The 17,505-nt window shown below is 43.5% G+C and overlaps 2 protein-coding genes across 8 annotated transcripts in view; both read right to left on the reverse strand.

Annotated features, from left to right (window-relative positions):
• Positions 1 to 747: 747 nt before the first annotated feature.
• CCNO (cyclin O) lies at positions 748 to 2,281 on the reverse strand. The gene is made up of 3 exons (XM_027634500.1): positions 2,030 to 2,281; positions 1,762 to 1,947; positions 748 to 1,583 (listed from the first exon to the last, which is right to left on the reverse strand). Exons 1-3 carry the CDS (start codon positions 2,279 to 2,281, stop codon positions 1,098 to 1,100), a joined length of 924 nt encoding a protein of 307 aa, XP_027490301.1. The 3' UTR covers positions 748 to 1,097.
• A 2,003-nt stretch (positions 2,282 to 4,284) lies between these two features.
• The window catches only part of DHX29 (DExH-box helicase 29), a 38,559-nt gene continuing 25,338 nt past the window's right edge, over positions 4,285 to 17,505 (reverse strand). For 6 of the 7 annotated variants that reach the window (XM_027635047.1, XM_027635049.1, XM_027635046.1 and 3 more), the window contains 8 exons: positions 17,274 to 17,349; positions 14,906 to 15,130; positions 12,024 to 12,160; positions 11,285 to 11,378; positions 10,237 to 10,539; positions 8,771 to 8,902; positions 7,180 to 7,276; positions 4,285 to 6,489 (listed from right to left, as the gene is read on the reverse strand). In XM_027635047.1, coding sequence (XP_027490848.1) covers positions 6,434 to 6,489; positions 7,180 to 7,276; positions 8,771 to 8,902; positions 10,237 to 10,539; positions 11,285 to 11,378; positions 12,024 to 12,160; positions 14,906 to 15,130; positions 17,274 to 17,349 — 1,120 coding nt within the window. In that variant the 3' untranslated portion in view covers positions 4,285 to 6,433. Of the gene's footprint in view, positions 6,515 to 7,179; positions 7,277 to 8,770; positions 8,903 to 10,236; positions 10,540 to 11,284; positions 11,379 to 12,023; positions 12,161 to 14,905; positions 15,131 to 17,273; positions 17,350 to 17,505 lie in introns of all 7 variants that reach the window. The other variant, XM_027635048.1, reaches the window with a different exon arrangement.

Here is a 17,505-nt window from a genome sequence, read left to right on the forward strand (position 1 = left end):
GGGGGGGGCGGAAAGGAACAGGAAAAAAAAGAAACCAGCCCGCGGCATCTTCGACGTACCGAGCAGCCCAGCAGGAGAGAGTACCCCGGCACCGGCAGAGGGTCCCCCTGGCTGAAATCATCTACGGGGCTAGCGGAGCATGACCTGCCCGTTATTCCTTTGTGATGGGCTTGTCGGCATTTTCTGTAGCAGCAGAGTTTCTGTAGCAAGCAGACAGGTTTTGCTCCTTCTACCTCAACACCTGAGGGCAGGCGGCGCTTGGAGCACAACCCAGTGTCCAGGTCCCCCGTGCCCTGAAAGGTGAGCACTCACGAGGGTAGCTTTAGGTTTTTGTGTGCTCTTTTAACATCGCTTCTGTGCACAGATACAAATAAAGAAAATGAAGTATTTTACAACATTATGGCTGCGTTCTGCCCTTGAATGTTTCCTGTGCTACAGTGCCAACTTGGATAGGAGCACGCACCTGGGTTACAGCCCTGCTAGAAAACTAAAAAACAGCTGTTTTTTTATTCCACACTTTGTTTTCCTAGCCTTATGTCAGTGTATCTACTTTTTTTCTTTTTTTTTTTTTTTTTTCCTTGGGCCACGACCAAGCTAGCACGTGCCAGTTTGAAACGGGGAATGTCACTTTCGGGCATCATTATTTCGTGGGGGCTGGAGTTAACTGCAGGGGAGAACTCGTTCTGTGCCAATGCGTTTCCTCTCCCAGCTGTGTTTGCACACTGCCAGCAAATAAACGAGTAGAGGTAACAAGTAGCAAAGAGTTTATTCAACATTCAGTGTGTCCTTTCACCATTATCTTCATGGATCATCCTCCAAATAAATAACACAGTACGCGAGATTCAGTATATTATTTACATGCTGGATTTAAAACCAACCGAAACAAACAGCACAGGGACAGCACAGCTGACACGATATATAACATCATTTGCGAAACGCCATCTAATTTTCAAACTCAAGTGACACTAAGGCTTAGAGGATCAGACTCTGCACCGACTGTACGGAGCGCAGACGGCAAAGCCAGAGCGGAGCCAGCGCCCAGCGCCGCGGACGCGGACAGTAACGAGGGCTGGCGCGGCCGCCACCGCCACCCGCCGTCAGCCGTCACGCCCCAGCCAGTGGCACTTCTGGGCCACCTCCGGAGGTAGGAGGAGCGGCAGGGACTGCCCGTTCAGAGACACTAGGAGCTGTAACTGGTCCATGCAGTCCCGCAGGGTCTCCTCCGGGTAGCCGCTGACTCGCAGGTCCAGAGGGCTGCGGTGTCGCAGCAGCCGGTCCGCTAGGCCCAGGCTGCCGGCGGCCAGCAGGGACGGCGCGTATTTGGTGAAGGCGTAGTCGGCCAGGCTGAGCTCCGCGACGCTCCCCGCCAGGCTCCGGGCGTCCGCCGCCTCCGCCGCGTCGGCCCCCCGCGCCTCTAGCCGCACCTGGCTGAAGTGCTCCAGGAAGAAGCTGACGGTAGGCGCCGCCAGGTTGAAGCCCAGGCGGTTCAAGACGATGCACTCCAAGTTGCGGAGCTGCTGGCGGGTAAAGGCGCCGCAGCAAAGGGCGAGGAGCTCCTTCACGCTGGGAGGGTGCACCTCCACCTGCGAGCGGGGACAGGGGTGGGGAGATCGCCGCCGGAGAGCAGCGCGGGGGAGCGGGCGCGGAGCCCTGCCCGACTGGGGCTGAGCTCGGGGCCGCCGGAGCTGCTCGAGCTGCAGAGACCCCAGCGGGCTGCAGAGACCCTGGCAGCGGGGCAGCCAGACCCCAGGGCCGCCCTACCTGCTTGGAGGCGATGAGCAGCGCCGTTACCCCTAGGAGCTGGAAGCAGTCGGCGGCCACGGGGGTGGTGGCGAGGAAGCGGTCGAGGATGTTGACGGCCAGGCAGAGGGCCTCGAAGGAGAGCCCGAAGTGCCGGTGCACGGCGATGAGCCAGCTGACCAGCTTGCAGCGCGCTTCCGCCGTCACCTGCGGCACCGGCAGCGGGGTCAGGTGGGACCAACCCGGGGCTCCTCCGCCCACTCCCCGCCTCCGGCCCCGCTGCCCCCACCTGCGGCTGCCGGGCCAGCGGCTCCTGCGGCTGGAAGCGGCTCTCCAGCCTCTTGTGGGAGCGGTACCAGCTCTCTCCATAGTCACGGAAAGCCTGCAGCTCCTGCGGGCTGTCCCCCACGGCCCCCGCCGCCGTCTCCGGGCGCCGCCGCCGTGGCGGGCGGCGCGGGCAGCGCCCGGGGGAGCCGCCCGGCCCCCGCCGCTCCGGGGTGCCGATGCCGCTACCGCACCGCCCGCTCGCCGCCGTCACCATGGGGCGGGCGGCCGTGCCAGCCCCGCTCCGGGCGCGGACGCGGCTATTTGAGCGGCGGGGCGGTCACCGCCCGCCCCCCCGGGCACCTCGCCCCGCCCTCTGCCGGGCACCGCAAGGACCGCCGCCTCCTAAACAAGATCTGAGTCACCCAAATACCTGTCTCTTCTCTGCAGCTTGCCATCGGGCCAGACGGCTGCGGTGGAGTCGCCGTTGGTCTGCGACCTCCCGACCACGGCCGCTCTCTCGGGCAGGGCACGGAGAGCAAACTGGGCAGCAGCGCCATAAAACCACGGCAGGTGAAGCTGCCATGGCTTCTATTTTGACACTACTAAATTAGGTTTCTCTACAGTTTTAACAGCTAGACTGCTCTGTTTAGGTAACACTTTCATTTGAAATCAGTAGGAAACAGCACAAACACACCACGGGAGATACCTGGGAACGAAGGAGATCTCTGGGCCATCTGGGTCTTCACTACACTTCCATCCATGGACTATTTATGCAGTGGAGCATTATTGTAAATAGCTGAATGCAGGGAAATTTAAATACTCCTGCACTCCAACCACCTGTTTGCAGTCTGCTATAAATGTGGAAAGACTTGCAGAAAGAAAAACAAAACCTCTCCTAGGTTGAGCACTGGGAAAGATGTCATTGGGAAACAAGAGCTTCAAGCAACCCAAACAACCCAAGAACAAAAGAGGGGAGTAGGGGGGTGTCATGGGTTGAGACTGGCCCCCCTGAGAGTCGGGAGCACAGAGGTGATCGAGTGCCAGAGCAGTGTTCCCTGACAGCCAATCACTGCTGGTCTTGTTTGCTGCTGCTGAAAAATCATATACACACAACCACCAGAAGCTGTTGGCAATTCTGTCTGTCTGCTGCTGTGTGTGGGTGGAGAAGGCTAGGGGGTGGCTGGGCTTCCTTCTTTCCCCCCTCCGGAGAGGGAAGGGGAGCCCTGTGGCCCCCCAACTCTGCCTAGGCCAGAGTTGGAGGCAGCATTGGAGTGTGTTTGTTGTGAGGAGAGAGACTCACAACTTTTGAGGTAAGCAGGAGAGAGAGAAGGCAGGCCTTGCAGCCAAGCCCTCTTCTTCCCCCCCCCCCCCCCCCTTTTTGCAGTCAGGCCGTAGAGGGGGTTTTTAATTTCCCTCCCACCGTGAATGGAGGAGAGGCTCAGCACTGAAGCAGAGCCAAGTGGATGGGCTGATAACGAAAGCAGCTCGGTGCCAGGGAGAAGAATCCCAGGCAAAATTGGAGACGGACTGGAGAAAGGCCTGGAGGATGTCTTTGCTGTGATCTAAACGGACAGCCGAAAACTTGGAGGAGGAATCAACATTCCAGGATGCGTACGTTGATAAGCTAACTGAACTACAGCAGCCTACAAAACCGAGGTATGAGACTGAGAGAGAGAGATCACACAGCAGAAATGACACAGAACCAAAGAGAAAGGACTCAAAGCTATCTTCTTGGACTTCATGAGGAGAAAGGACTTCAGCAACCAGCTGGAGGTTGGTGAGGGAGTGTTTCAGGTTCGCTGAACACTCCCACGAGAGAGAGACTGCGTTACGTATCAGCCTTGAAAGGCTTTTCCTGGACTAAAGTTAAAAGGAGAAGCTTCGAAGGGACTGATAGAAGTGTAATATAAATATATATATATATAGTTGCTTTTAGCTTGTATAGTATTTATTTGTGTAAATAAAATGTATATATGCTTCCCCCTTCCCCTATAGAAGCCTCTGGCCTGAAGGTTTTCTCTTCACTGTTGAGATAAATTGTGGGAAAGGGTGGGGGAAGCCTGGAAATTGGATTTCTAATGTGGCTCAAACTGCCACAAGGGAATTCTGCAACTTCAATAGCAGGAGCAGGAACTCCTCTCCAACATGAAGACAGAGACCAGGAGAACATGCTGCGTTTAAAAAAAACTCTGAAGATGCCTGTTGAGACTATGGTGACAAAGATCCATACCTACTGACCACTCTTGTGGCTGACAAATGCTTCAAGAGAAACAACACAACAGTGTTAACAGAAGTCTTTATTAAATAAATCAAGCAAAAGAGAAAGTTCATCCAGCCAAAAGAGCACAGGCCCCCAAAAGTTGCTCATGTATACTGCAGAAGTAGAAAGCCACCATAGTATTTGTTTGTTTGTTTTAAGATAACTGTGCTTATCTGTAAACCACAGTGTGATTTCCTTAATCTGTTTTGCAGAAAACTGTTGCTCACTCAGAAGACCGTGGAATTTCCTATTTATTACAAAATATCCCCTTAATTTAGTTCATCAGGGCATGCTAGAGAACACAAAGAATAACTGAATTTCAACATTACTATCCACACATAGGAAAAAAGCTCTCTGTTCATCACAGTTGAATAAGGGAGAACTCAAGGACAATTCACACTTTCCTAGGATTTAGCAATTTAAGACCAACAACTGATATGCAAAATTCAAATCCAAAAGGAAGAGGAGCTTGTTAGTTACTGAATTACTGAAATATTTTTCTAGTTCATGTTTGCAAAGGACACAAATAAAAGATCTCAAGTGAAACAAAACGTACAAAATTATCAGAGTGCAGATTTAGTTCATATCTTCAATGAATATAGTTTGCAGGTTTTTATTTCAATGTCTGGGAATACAGAAAGCAAAAATAAGGTCTTAAGATCAAAACTTAACTGTTTAAATGCTTCCTTGCCTAAATGTGTTAAAAAACAATCCAGAACCCAGTTTCTGTCTCACCTATGAAACCAAGAATACCACTAGTTTATCACAACGCATAAATGATTAACAGATGTGATCACTTTTCCTTCAAAGTTCTTAATAAATTCCTATTACAACTTGCCTTTTCCTGATCTAAGTATAGGGTAACATCCACAAGCTGGTTTATTTTCAGCTCATGTTTCTCTCAGCACAGCAATACCAGTTGTGCTGTGATAACCTAACTGGATATTTTGCATTTTTATGCATTTTCCTCAGTGCCCTTTCCGGACACCAATAACTTCTGCTGTACAAAAATCTTTATTTTTCAGATTAAACAAAAGTTGTCATCTACACTATTCCTCTGTCTGTATGTACAGTTCCTACTTGACTGCAATTGTTCAACTGCAAACCTTCCCCACCAATATATTCGTCATTCTTGAAAGCAGAATTGGTGATCTAAAATTGCACTTCATAATTGCAAATAGTGTGGACAGGCAGAATGTAAGAGCATCTGGTTCATTAAGCTATCTGGTTAAGGATTTTTCAGTATCAAAGAAATAAGAAACAAAGGATCGCACAGACACACAATCACTGTGAGCAGGTGGTAAGAGAGAACAGTGAAGACCAGAAGCTTTCTGCCACTGAAAGTTTCCACCAGGAACTGCTCTGATAGAGCATTCAAAAGGGGTAACCTGAACTCTGATCAATAAAGGGGGGAAAAAAACATGCTCATCATTTGAAGGGGGCTTGCAAGACCGTGAAAACCTTAACATACAGAAGGGACAGCAAAACATATTGCAATTGCAGGGAGAGACAAGGATCAGGGTGAACAGGGAGGTACAACTGTGAGAAGAGGCACATCCTCTGTTTGGGAGGGGCTGCTGGTTAGTACACTTGTCTAGCTGAGCACCTGTTCACAGCAGTCCATATTATCATCTTACAGAGCATTTTCCTAATGTAAATCATATAGAAAAATTAAAACATCTATAAGATGCATTGGTTCAATACTGTAAATTCATATTTTAAAAAAACATTTACCACTTAGGAAATCCACATAAGAAACATTTGTCATCTGTTTGCACATCTCTAATGGAATTCTACTCAACTGAGATACAGTCTTTAGTCATCACTACATACTACATCACCAGTGATGGTATGATTAGCACATTACGCTGAGAAGGAGAAATCATTCACAGCCATTTCTATATTGAAAAGAAACTGATTGCAGCTATCATTGGTATAGTCAGACAAATGGCACCAAATGTATTATAAATCCTAAAGATATCCAATGTTCATCTTTAAAGTCATACAGAGAAAGGTTAATCCTATGCAAAATCCTATGCAAAATCATGCAATCTATCCCCATCATGGCTGGTAGCAACCACACTAAGCATTTAAATGTCAATTGATGCTGGAGTGCATATTTCCTCCGCCATTACTGAAGCTCTGGTTTGTTACTGATTTCTGGTTTCAGTTACCGTTCTCTGTTTTTATCAGTTCTTTGATGATGCGTAAGACCTTGTCATCTGGGAAAGAAAACACACACAGTGACTGAAAAGAGTGAGCTTAAATACTGATTCCTAAACCCCAAGAAAATCAGAAGACAAGTCTAGCTATCAGCAACTTAAAATCTTAAATGTTTTAGGCTCAACCAGAATCTAAAGCAAAACAGGTGATTATAATTTGCCAAGCAAAAGGACAAACAGTTCCTCCACAGTACATATAAAATTACTCAATTAACCAATAGTAGCCATTTCAGTACTTCACAAAAGAGACTGATAAAGTGATGGGTTACCTACAGATACATTAGTACAGGAGCTCTCCAACTACTATATTATTCTGAACATGCAGTGTCTATCCCTTAACTTAGACAATTTGCATAACACTTAGAAATTATCCATGCCTAAGATTCTTCACACACAATCTTAATTCTGCTTTGAGATGCACAGCTCACCATTACTACCACCACCCTGAATGTTGTTATCAGGAATATCTTTAAAACAGCAGTTGTGCAGATCTTTGTAAATCTGGCATGAGCCACACAATATATGTACAGTTAGTAATGACTTTCCGGATGTCTTTCAAGGTAATGGAATAACATTCAAGGTCACACCAACCCCCCACTGAGTGAGGATGCCATGTGCTAATGATTTCTCAGATTTGCCACAAGGTGCACTTAACAAGCAATAATGTCAGCAATGTAGTAATAAAGTTACCTTCAAGTGACATTTTGGGATTTTCAAGCTTCTTCTTCAAAACAGACTCAATGAGAACTCTCAGCTGTTTGAAAATTACTGCTATCTTTACAGGAGCCTATAAAGAACAAAAAAGACAAACATTTGAATTATCAGACATTTTATACCAAAATAAAGATCAAAAGATTACTTTACAAAGAAATAGAAATAGACATAGAAAACATGACGCATATGCATGATTTTAAGCATATGGATAGCATACTCATTAAATGACTGGGCTTACATTATACTTTATCTTTAAACACTGGTTGGTTATAGCATCACAGCCTAAAGAACAGCAGCTTAGAAGAGTAATTCAGAATGTGTTCCCACATATTTCATGATCAACCAGCATACAGAGAAATTATTAATTTACCAATAAGATCCCCAATTAATTGCTTACCAACCCAAGTACAAATTAAATTTATACCTGAAATAATATAGCTACACATTTCCCTCTTGGGAGGTCTGTCAAGCCTTCCAAGAAAGCAGTCACAAACCTCTCCTAAATCTCACTAGGAATTTTGATACCTAAAGCTGAACCCTTTTCCAAGAATATTTCTTTTTTTCTCCTCACTCTCTATTCCACTATTTGTTTTGTTTATATGCTGCCTTTGGTACAGTAAGTAGCTGTTATGGCAGAAGCACAAAATGCAACATATTCTGTTTAGCATGTCAACAGAAAAAATAGAAATTCTGAAACACATAATAAGATATGATTGGCTCAGCAAACACTCAAATAGTGTAGCCACCCAGGGATCACAGAAAGAATCTCCAACAAACCCACAAGGGACTCGCTTTTTAAAATCCCCTCTTCATGACAACTAGTGAATTCTATTAGATGGCTGCTTACTTGCATCAGCAGAGTGCAATAAATTAAAATGTCTTGTGTCTTAAAGTTGTCTTTGAGAGTAACACATGGCCCACGGGAGCACAGAAAATTTTAACCAAGTAGCTGGGAGGGTAGCAACAACCAGTGCTTGCCGCTAACAAAATTTACAGAGGATCTTGTCATGTCAACTGTTTTGTCTACAACTCAGTTTTCCCATTTCTAAATAAAACTTTTACACATGGAAAGGAAAAAACCTAATCAAGAAAACCAAACACCCCCACCCCAGGTAAGCATGTATTTCACAACTTGGATTTTTTTCTTTCCCAAATAGTTTTGTCTGGGTATAGAGCAGTATATAAAGTAGTATGTTAAAGGCAAATGTAGTTACAAGATTATAAGATTGTAGGAAAGGGTAATATAAAACCAGCACACTCCTCTGCTTTCAGTACGACTCCATAAAAAAGGCTTAGTCTGCATTCATTTTCAATACCTTTTCTGAAAGAACAGTTTCTTCATTAAGAGAGAGGAAACTGGTTTGTTGCAAGTCATGTATGACAAGCCTATTCTTCTGAGTGTGATTTACTAAGATTTCATGACATGTATACAAAATTTCCCATAATTTTTGTAAATTCTCCCCCCCTTTTCTTTCCTCATCTCCATCTCACATATATAGTGGTCTGAATTAAACTGGTGCATCAACTGTGTAATACAAAAGCCCATGGAACCACAAATCCAGTGCACCTGAAAATGGATCCAGCCATCAACTGTCAGGAGACGCTCCCGATGCTGGACTTCTATATCCCCACCAAAAAGCAGAATGGGAAAGGGGGATATTAAAGTAGTCTCTCTCAAATACACTTTAGAGTACCTCACCTGCATACAAACAAACACACGCATTAAAAACAGAAACAAAAAATCCCAAACCATGTAACATCTAATAACACCAGATTTAATCGCTACTTTTGAAAGAAAAAAATACACTTTTTTTCCTTTTCAAGAGCCAACCAACTCAAGTTATTGCACACAAACAATCAATGGCTATTTGTCCACTGTAGACCACATAAAATAACTCACCTCTAAGCAAGTGACAGGCTTATACACTACCAGGAAATTAGCTAAAGCCATAGTTATCTTGTTAAAGTTCAAATGGAAAGGTAACGATACCCTACTGATGTTCATAGAAAGAACATCAAAAGTAGTAAAACTACTGAAATAAAAGGCAGGTAAAGCTCTTACGTTATACATTACTCTAGGGAGCAACTGTTTTTTCAGTCTATCTATATCCACATATGCACTTGCATAAATGTGGTAAATACACTGACACACATACAGTTAACTACTGTGGGGCTCAGCATGCGCTGCTTCTGGCTTTGGAGCCTCTCACAGATAAATCAGAAAGGGAGAGGAATGAGTTGCAGTGGAAAGAAAGGAAAGAAAAAGAGTGCATTTTCATACAGAAGTGCAGGCTTTGTTTGTTCCACTGTACAATAGAGTAACTTACCTACCTTAGCTGCTGTCTTGTCCTTACACTATAAGGTTCTTGGGGACAAGAAATACTTTCAGCTCTCAAAAAAATACTATCACTTCATGTGCCTTAAGAAGTCTAGTATTTCCTGCTTCTCTACAGCAAATTTGGGCATTAAGCAACTGCTGACAAAATTTTGCTGTACTGGAAGTGTAACTAAATATAAAACCTTGAATTCAGCAAACAGTTGACAAGGGGGAAGAAAGTGACAGGAAAAAAAATGAAATTAACTTAGGGAGTTCAGCAGTCAATTACATAACTGGCTATTTCATTTTATTACTGGAGTATGTGAGTTCAGTACCAAGTGTCAAAATCTTAGAGTCTGCTTTGAACAGTAAGAGAGAAAAGACACTTTGAAGTTTACTACTACACATGGTATTTAAATCAACAGGATTGTATTCAAAAAGGTCAGTGATACTATCAAGTTAAATGATACACAGCAAGTTCCTTCTGTTTCTAATTACCAGTTTCACTATGAACAAATCTGTTGATGATCTTCAGCCTTATTTTCTTTTTCTCCAGCACTGAGTTGATTGATTTTTATGGACTTTAAGATCATTAGATAATAAAAGACTCTTTAAGTTAAAACATTCAGTTATTAAATAACATACACTAGTGTACAGTATATTAGAGGCATAACTCTACGCAAGGTATCAGCTACATTCACTTATGTTCAACTTACCTTCTCCTGGTAAAGCAGCCATCCATATGTTTGTAAGTCACGGTTTACAGAGGAGGGATGCACTTGCGCTTTACCCTGAGCAGTTTCTACAGTACAAGCCAGTTTCTCTGTAATATCCACAGACTTCATATATAGTATTTTTCCTACATTGTCATACAGCCCAGCAGTCAACACAGCTTTAAGAAGAGCTATTTCACTGAGAGAAAGGGATTGTGTGAATCCATTTGCATCCCATCCACATTGTGTTGTAGGTGCTGTGAACCCTGCTGCTCTGACCACCCTTATGAGTTCCTGCTTCACATCCTGAAATTAATAAGGTATTAGTAAAATTTTCAATTAAAAAAGTTATATACTCCAACAGCAGGCAACGACACTTTGTCTGAACTATTCATGCTCTCCAGGGGAAAATCTCTTACTAGAAAAACCACTTGTATTTTCTGCAGCTACATGGGAATACTGGCTATTTTTATGAGAAAAACATTATCTATAACATAATCCTGTATCTGGAATATAGGATCAGATATATGGAGCTATATATGCTGCAAATACTAAATTTCATACCTCTTTTCAGTTAAAATGAAAAGATATGTTTGCATCAAAGATCCACTTCTGCTTAGAAGTGCTCAGTGACCCAAACTTAAATAGAGAAGATCAATTAAAACGTTTTCTCACCAAAAATAAAAGTCCATTTACATAAGTTTGCAGTTCGTCTTTCAAATTAAGTGTTAACAGACCTATTGTCTGATTGAAAAAATAACACAATATAAATACTTTAATTCATAAAGTTTTGATTCCTTGGTGAAAGTAAGGCCTAGCTTCTCCAATGGCAGTGACTGCAAAACTGTATATACCAAAGTGTCCACGTCAAAACTCAAATACAGACACAGCTACCTCAATTGAGGGCATGCATTTCATCAGTACCTAGCATTCCACTTGCTTTTATCTTGTCTTAATAATAACTGTAATAACCTCTTTAAAAGGGAATGACATTTCAGAGGGAAATTTTAACAAATAACTTACAAGTGCAAAGCATAATTATTCAGTTTACCTCCAGAGTTAACAGTGAAGTCCTATTCAGGAAATATTTTCTGCAGTAAGTCATTTCAGCACGATATCCCCCTTCCTGTCGAGCCCTTTTCCACCTAAGGAAAAAATCCTGTCTTATTACAGCAAGAAGAATCCCATCAAGAGTATAACAACAGAAATGGTAGTAAGTTAAAAAGGAATAATGTTTTTTGGTCAGCATTCTCCACTCTAAAATAAGTTGCATTCACGAAGATGAATGCTGTTGGTCTAAGGGCACTCCAGAGAACATGCCTGTAACATAGATTGGACAAGATACAAAGATAACAAAAATACAAGGTGATTTTCACTCAAAAAACACACATTCCTTGACAGCTGAAACAAAATTCAGGTGTGATTTTTGAGACTTAGTGACAATACCCTAAAGAGAAAAAAAAAATGTATGTAATTTTATACTTTTGTACTTTACCAAATACAAAATATTCTGGTTAGAATACCACAAACAGCAAGCAAAACACTTTACACACTAGGAAAAACTGACACAGTAAACCTCTGTATGTGCGTCAGCAGTATTAAAATGAGTTAAAGAATAAAATACTAAGCAAGCTATTCTTTCATATTACAGTATTTGACAATCTATTGTTATTCTGAAGAGAAATACCTGAAGTGAAGGGAGTTCAAGAGGAGATATTAAGGATTCTTTACATAATGGCATTGCTTAAGTGTTATCTACAAGTCGCTATAAGCACAGAATTATCATTTACCCCAGATAAGCATTGTAGATTGTTATATGGTCTGAAACTGCCATAGCTAGAGATGATTTTGCAAGATCTGCTTCATCTTTTCGACCAATTGGTGTAGTAAATGGGGATTTTTCTGTCATAACAGCAGCCAGAGTTGCCTGCAATTAGTAAAGTACACATTACTTAACAGTATTTTATTACAACCTTACAGGCTTATAATACAAATGGCTTTAAATTTTCTTTTACTGTTAGCAGAGAATTATAGATCTGTTTAGGTCCAGAGGGATCTTAAAGATTATCTAATTCCAAGCCCCTGACATGGGCAGGGACACCTTCTACTACACCAGGTTGCTCAAAGTCCCACCCAACCTGGCCTTGAACATGTCTAGGGATGGGACATCCACAGCTTCTCTGGGCAACCTGTCTCAGTGCCTTCACCACCTTCACAGTAAAGGATTCCTAGTATCTAACCTAAACCTACCCTCTTTCAGTTTAAAGCCATTCTCTCTTGTTGTGTCACTACAGCCCTTGTAAAAAGTACCTCGTTAAGGTAGTGAAAGGCTTAGGTCATCCCAAAGCCTTCTCTTCTCCAGGTTTAACAACCCCAAATTTCTTAGCCTTTCCTCACAGGAGAGGTGCTCTATCCCTCTGATCATCATCATGGCCTCCTCTGGTCTTGCTCCAGCAGCTCCACGTCCTTCGTATTTTAGGGACCTCAGAGCTCCACACGGGGTCTCACGAGGGCAGAGGGCAGAGTAGAGGGGCAGAATCACTTCCCTCAACCTGCTGGCCACCAGCTCAGGATACATTTGGCTTTCTGGGCTGCAAGTGCCCATTGCTGGGTCATGTCCAGCCTCTCATTCACCATCATCCCCAAGTCCTTCTCAGTAGTGCTGCTCTCAATACCTTCATCCCCCAGATTGGACTGATACTGGTTGTTGCCCCAAACCAGGTATAGCACCTTGAACTTGGCCTTATTGAACCTCATGAGCTTCTCCAGCTTGTCCAGGTTCCTCTGAATGGCATCCCATCCTTCAGGTGTGTCAATCACACCACTCACTTTGGGGTCATCAGCAAATTTGCTGAGGGTGGGACTCAGCTGTTGACCGCTACCCTCTGGACGTGACCAGTTTCTTATCCATCTTAAGTCCACCCATCAAATCCATCTCTTTACAATTTAAAGAGAAGGATGTTGTGAGGGACTGTGTCAAAGGCTTTACAGAAGTCCAGGACATCTGTGGCCCTTCCTTTGCCAACTGATATAGTCACTCCATCATAGAAGGGCACTCCGTTGGTCAGGCAGAACTTGCCTTTGATGAAGCCATGCTGGCTGTCTCGAATCACCTCCTAGTCCTCCATGTCCCTTAGCATATACCTAGGAAGATCTGTTCCATGAGGTGAGGTTGACAGGTCAGTAGTTCTCAGGGTCCTACTTTCCACTCTTTTTTAAAAAAGATGGGTAAAATGTCCCTAGTGACTTTCTCCAGTCACCGTGAACTTCACCTGACAGCCTATAAACTTTTTGAACATCATGGCAAGTGGTTTGGCAACTACACCAGCCAATTCCCTCACGACTCTCTAATCCACCTCATCAGCTTCCTTACAGTTACACAGATTCAGGTTCCTGAGGTGGTCAGGAACCTGATCCTCTATAACAGTGGGAGGGACTTTGCTGCCCCAGTCCCCATCTTGCATTCCACCCACTCAAGAAGTGTGGCAAGAGAGGTTGTCATTGAAAACCAAGGCAAAAACACTATTGAGTCCCCCAGCCTTCTCCTCATCCATTGTTACCATCTGGTCAGCCTTGTTCACCAGGAGGGAATGCTTTCTTTGACCTTCCTTTTCTGGCCAACATATCTGTATAAGCACTTCTTGTTCTTCTTTGCGTCCCTTGCCAAGTTCAGCTCCAGCTTTGCCTTGGTCTTCCTCACTGCACTCCTACACAAATAGACTGCATCCCTACAGTCTTCTCAGAATATCTGTTCTTGCTTCCACTGCCTGTGCATTTGCCTGTTGCCCTTAAGTTTGACCAGCAGGTCTCAACTCATCCATGCCCATCTATTGTCTTCCTTGCCCTATTTCTTGAGCCTGAGGATCACTAGCTCTTGCACTCTATGCACAATATGTAATATTTAATGATAGTTTATCTTCTACTAAGTTTCAAGGAAAACTTACCACTATAAAAATTTCCTACACAGAATTCAGTACTTGCTATATTAAAGCCACCACTTACATAATGTCTTACATACATGGATAAAAAATATTAAATCTCAAAACTCACACAAAATGTTTTGCCAAATGACAGAGCAGTATCCGATACAATGAAGACCAAATTAATCAATTGCGTTACGTTATACCACATTAACAGGAAATATTGAGAATTTTAACTTCCACTTTCTAGCAACTAACATACCCATGTTTCCTCCTAATTTGCAATGAATTAAATGGATTAAGTGAAAATGCAAACTATGCTACAGTCTTTATATAATAAATTACCACATCAATTATTTTCAGTAACTTTACATCAGCATGTTCTTGGCCCACAAACTGTGGGGTAATCCAGACTGCCTAACCCATAAGTAACAGGACTTTTTCTATACGTATTAGACTCCCTGGGATCACCATAGAACTGGAGACCAAGCCTGACTATACTTTGTGAATAGGAGTTTAAAACAATAGAATCATTTTAGGCTGAAGAAGACCTTTAAAATAATTGAGTCCAACCATAAAAAATACTCAGATTATTCCCCTCCATGATACCCCCCTGCCCTCACCCCAAAATAAACATTTTAACTTCTTGCATCATCTTTTCAAGATACCACGTTGCAAAAAATCAGGTTAATTACAAAGAGTTAACAATTTCTACACCTTTTAAAATTTAGGTAAAATTTATTTTTACTTACCACAGGATCCAAGCAGCCAAATATAGCACCAAATATAAGCATTTTGCCAATCTTTACATTAACAGGAAGGGCTGCAAGGTGCTGGCCTAGTGGAGTCAGCTTGGGCTTGTTTAACTGACAAGCCCCAATCTTCCTCAATAGATTCATTGCGTTACCAATTACTTGCTGCTGTGGTGGGTCTAATGCTCTGGAAAGAAAATCTTCAGGAGAGCCAAGATTGCATTTCTGCGGAGTAAAAGGGTATGTATTTCAATATAAAAACTTATAATAAAAAACTTTTCTAGTAGCTAAAAAAAACCAACTGGAAAGCTGTTCCTGCAATCAAAAGCTCACTCTCTCCCTTCTAAACAAGCCTATTGTTTCCTGGATGGCTGACGTGCCCCACACCAGGTTTACAAAACTTGTTTGGACAGACTTCATACGGCATGACCACTGTTCAGAGAAGTGTGTTATCGGTGATCACTGATGAGCAGGACACTCAAACCTGATGGGATACAGTTCAATCTAGCACTAATTCACCAGGTTGCCAGTTTTCCCATGCATATCTTACTCACATAGGACATGGAGAGAAGTAAAGGAATTGCTCCCTAAAGCAGAAATGCTATTTAACTAAGTTTGAATTCTCACTCTCAGACAAACTGGAATTGTATAGCACACTATTCTCACTGAACAGCATGCTCTGGATTTTCCAGCACTCAAGTGCTGAGTTACCCTCTGACCTTGTGGGAGAAGCCCCACTGAGTAATTACACTGGATTAGCTAATAAGTGTATAAGGTCAGTGATTCCAAAACAGACAGCAGTATAAAGGCACGCACAGTATTTTTAGCTAGCAAGGTGCCTTGGGCTTCTGTGGACATGTGTGGTACTTTTAGTCTAGGCCTTCCTTGGTGACCAGTTTGTAACCAAGGAAGTAGCCAGATTACCCGGTATTCCCTACGATTTTTACGTAAGGGCTATAAAGAAGAAAGGAGGAGAGGCTTTTGCTTCGGTGGCTCTGGAGGTGTGGGTTGCCTGCTGTTGGGTCTGCCGTGTTGGGGAGTGAGGCCTGGTGAGGCCTTGTCGACCTTGGGAGGTGGAGGTTGCCGGCGGTCGTTCCAGTGTAATTTTCTGTTGTCCCAAGGAGAGTAGCAGGATATTCTTGTGCTAATTCTTTAGTTGCTAGATCTTGGGTTATTGATCGTGTATATTTTATTTTGGTTTTGTTCCCTTTTCCTCCCCCCTTCCCTTTCCCTTGGAGTTGTGCATGGTATTTCAACTGTATGTAATTGTATATAACGTAAATACATTTATTTTCATATAGGTTTGGCTAGTTTGGATTTTTCATGTTTTTTTTTTCCTTAGCACTGTGCTGGAGGTATTTTGGTGTTGGGTCTGGGACTTGGCAGAGAGCCAAGTAAAACTTAGAGAACGCGTTTTGGTAGTAGGATGACTGTGGGAAGCTGCTAGAAGCTTCCCCCATGTCCAGTGAAGCCAATGCTAGCTGGTTCCAGGACAGACCCACCAGGCCAAACCCATTAGAGACAAGGGTAACACCTCTGGGATAAGTTACTGCACAGAAGCAAACTGCAGCCAGAGAAGAAGGAAAGGGAGGAGGTGCTTCAGCATGCTGCAGCATACAGCCCATGGGGAAGACCACGGTGAGGAAGACTGTTCCCCTGCAGCCTGTGGAGGTCCATGGTGGAGCCCATGCCTGAACAGATGTGTGCCTGAAGGAGGCTGTGACACCATGGGAAGCTCACACTGGAACAGCCTCCTGGCAGGACCTGTGGCTTCCCAGAGAGAGTAGCCCACCCTAGAGGAGGTTTGCTGGCCGGATGTATGACCCTGTGGGGGACCCTCATTGGAGCACTTAATGAAAAACTGTAACCTGTGGGAAAGATTCACAGTGTAGAAGTTCATTGACGACTCTCTGCTGTGGGAGGGACCCCAAGCTTAAGCAGGGGAAGGAGTCCTCCCTCTGAGGAGGAAGCCGCAGCAGAAGTAATGTGTGATGAAATGACCGTAACCCCTCTTCCCTGTCCCTCTGCTCTGTTGGAGGGTAGGAGGTAGGAAATTAGAAATAAAGTTAAGCACAGGAAGGAGGGAGGGGTGGGTGGAAAACATTTATAAGATTTGGGTTTTACTTCTCATTATCTTACTCTGACTTGATTGGTTATAAATTCAATTGATTTCCCCAAATTAAGTCTGGTTTGCCTGTAACAGTAACTGGTGAGTGATCTCTCCCTGTCCTTAACTCTGTCTATGAGCCTTTCATTATATTTTCTCAGTTGAGAAGGGTAGCAATAGAGAGACTTTGGTGGGCACCTGGTGTCCAGCCAAGGTCAACCCATCACACAAGGTTAGCAATTCCAAAACCAAAATCCATACCATAATATGAAGGCATAATTCCTCCAAAGGCACACGCAGTATTTCTGGAACAGAATATTCCATGAAACTTTCAAACCTGCAACATCATAAAAACATAGAATCACATACATTCAATCTAATATTTGAATTTCACATGGTCATTCTTCGTAGATATTCTTTTTGAGGGGCATGGCAGGGGGAGCAGCACGGGTAAGCTATTCATCCTTTGAATTAAGGCAAGTGTTGTAGCTTT

This window comes from Corapipo altera, unplaced genomic scaffold, assembly GCF_003945725.1.
Source record: "Corapipo altera isolate COAL_440 unplaced genomic scaffold, ASM394572v1 61411, whole genome shotgun sequence".
NCBI lineage: Eukaryota > Metazoa > Chordata > Aves > Passeriformes > Pipridae > Corapipo > Corapipo altera.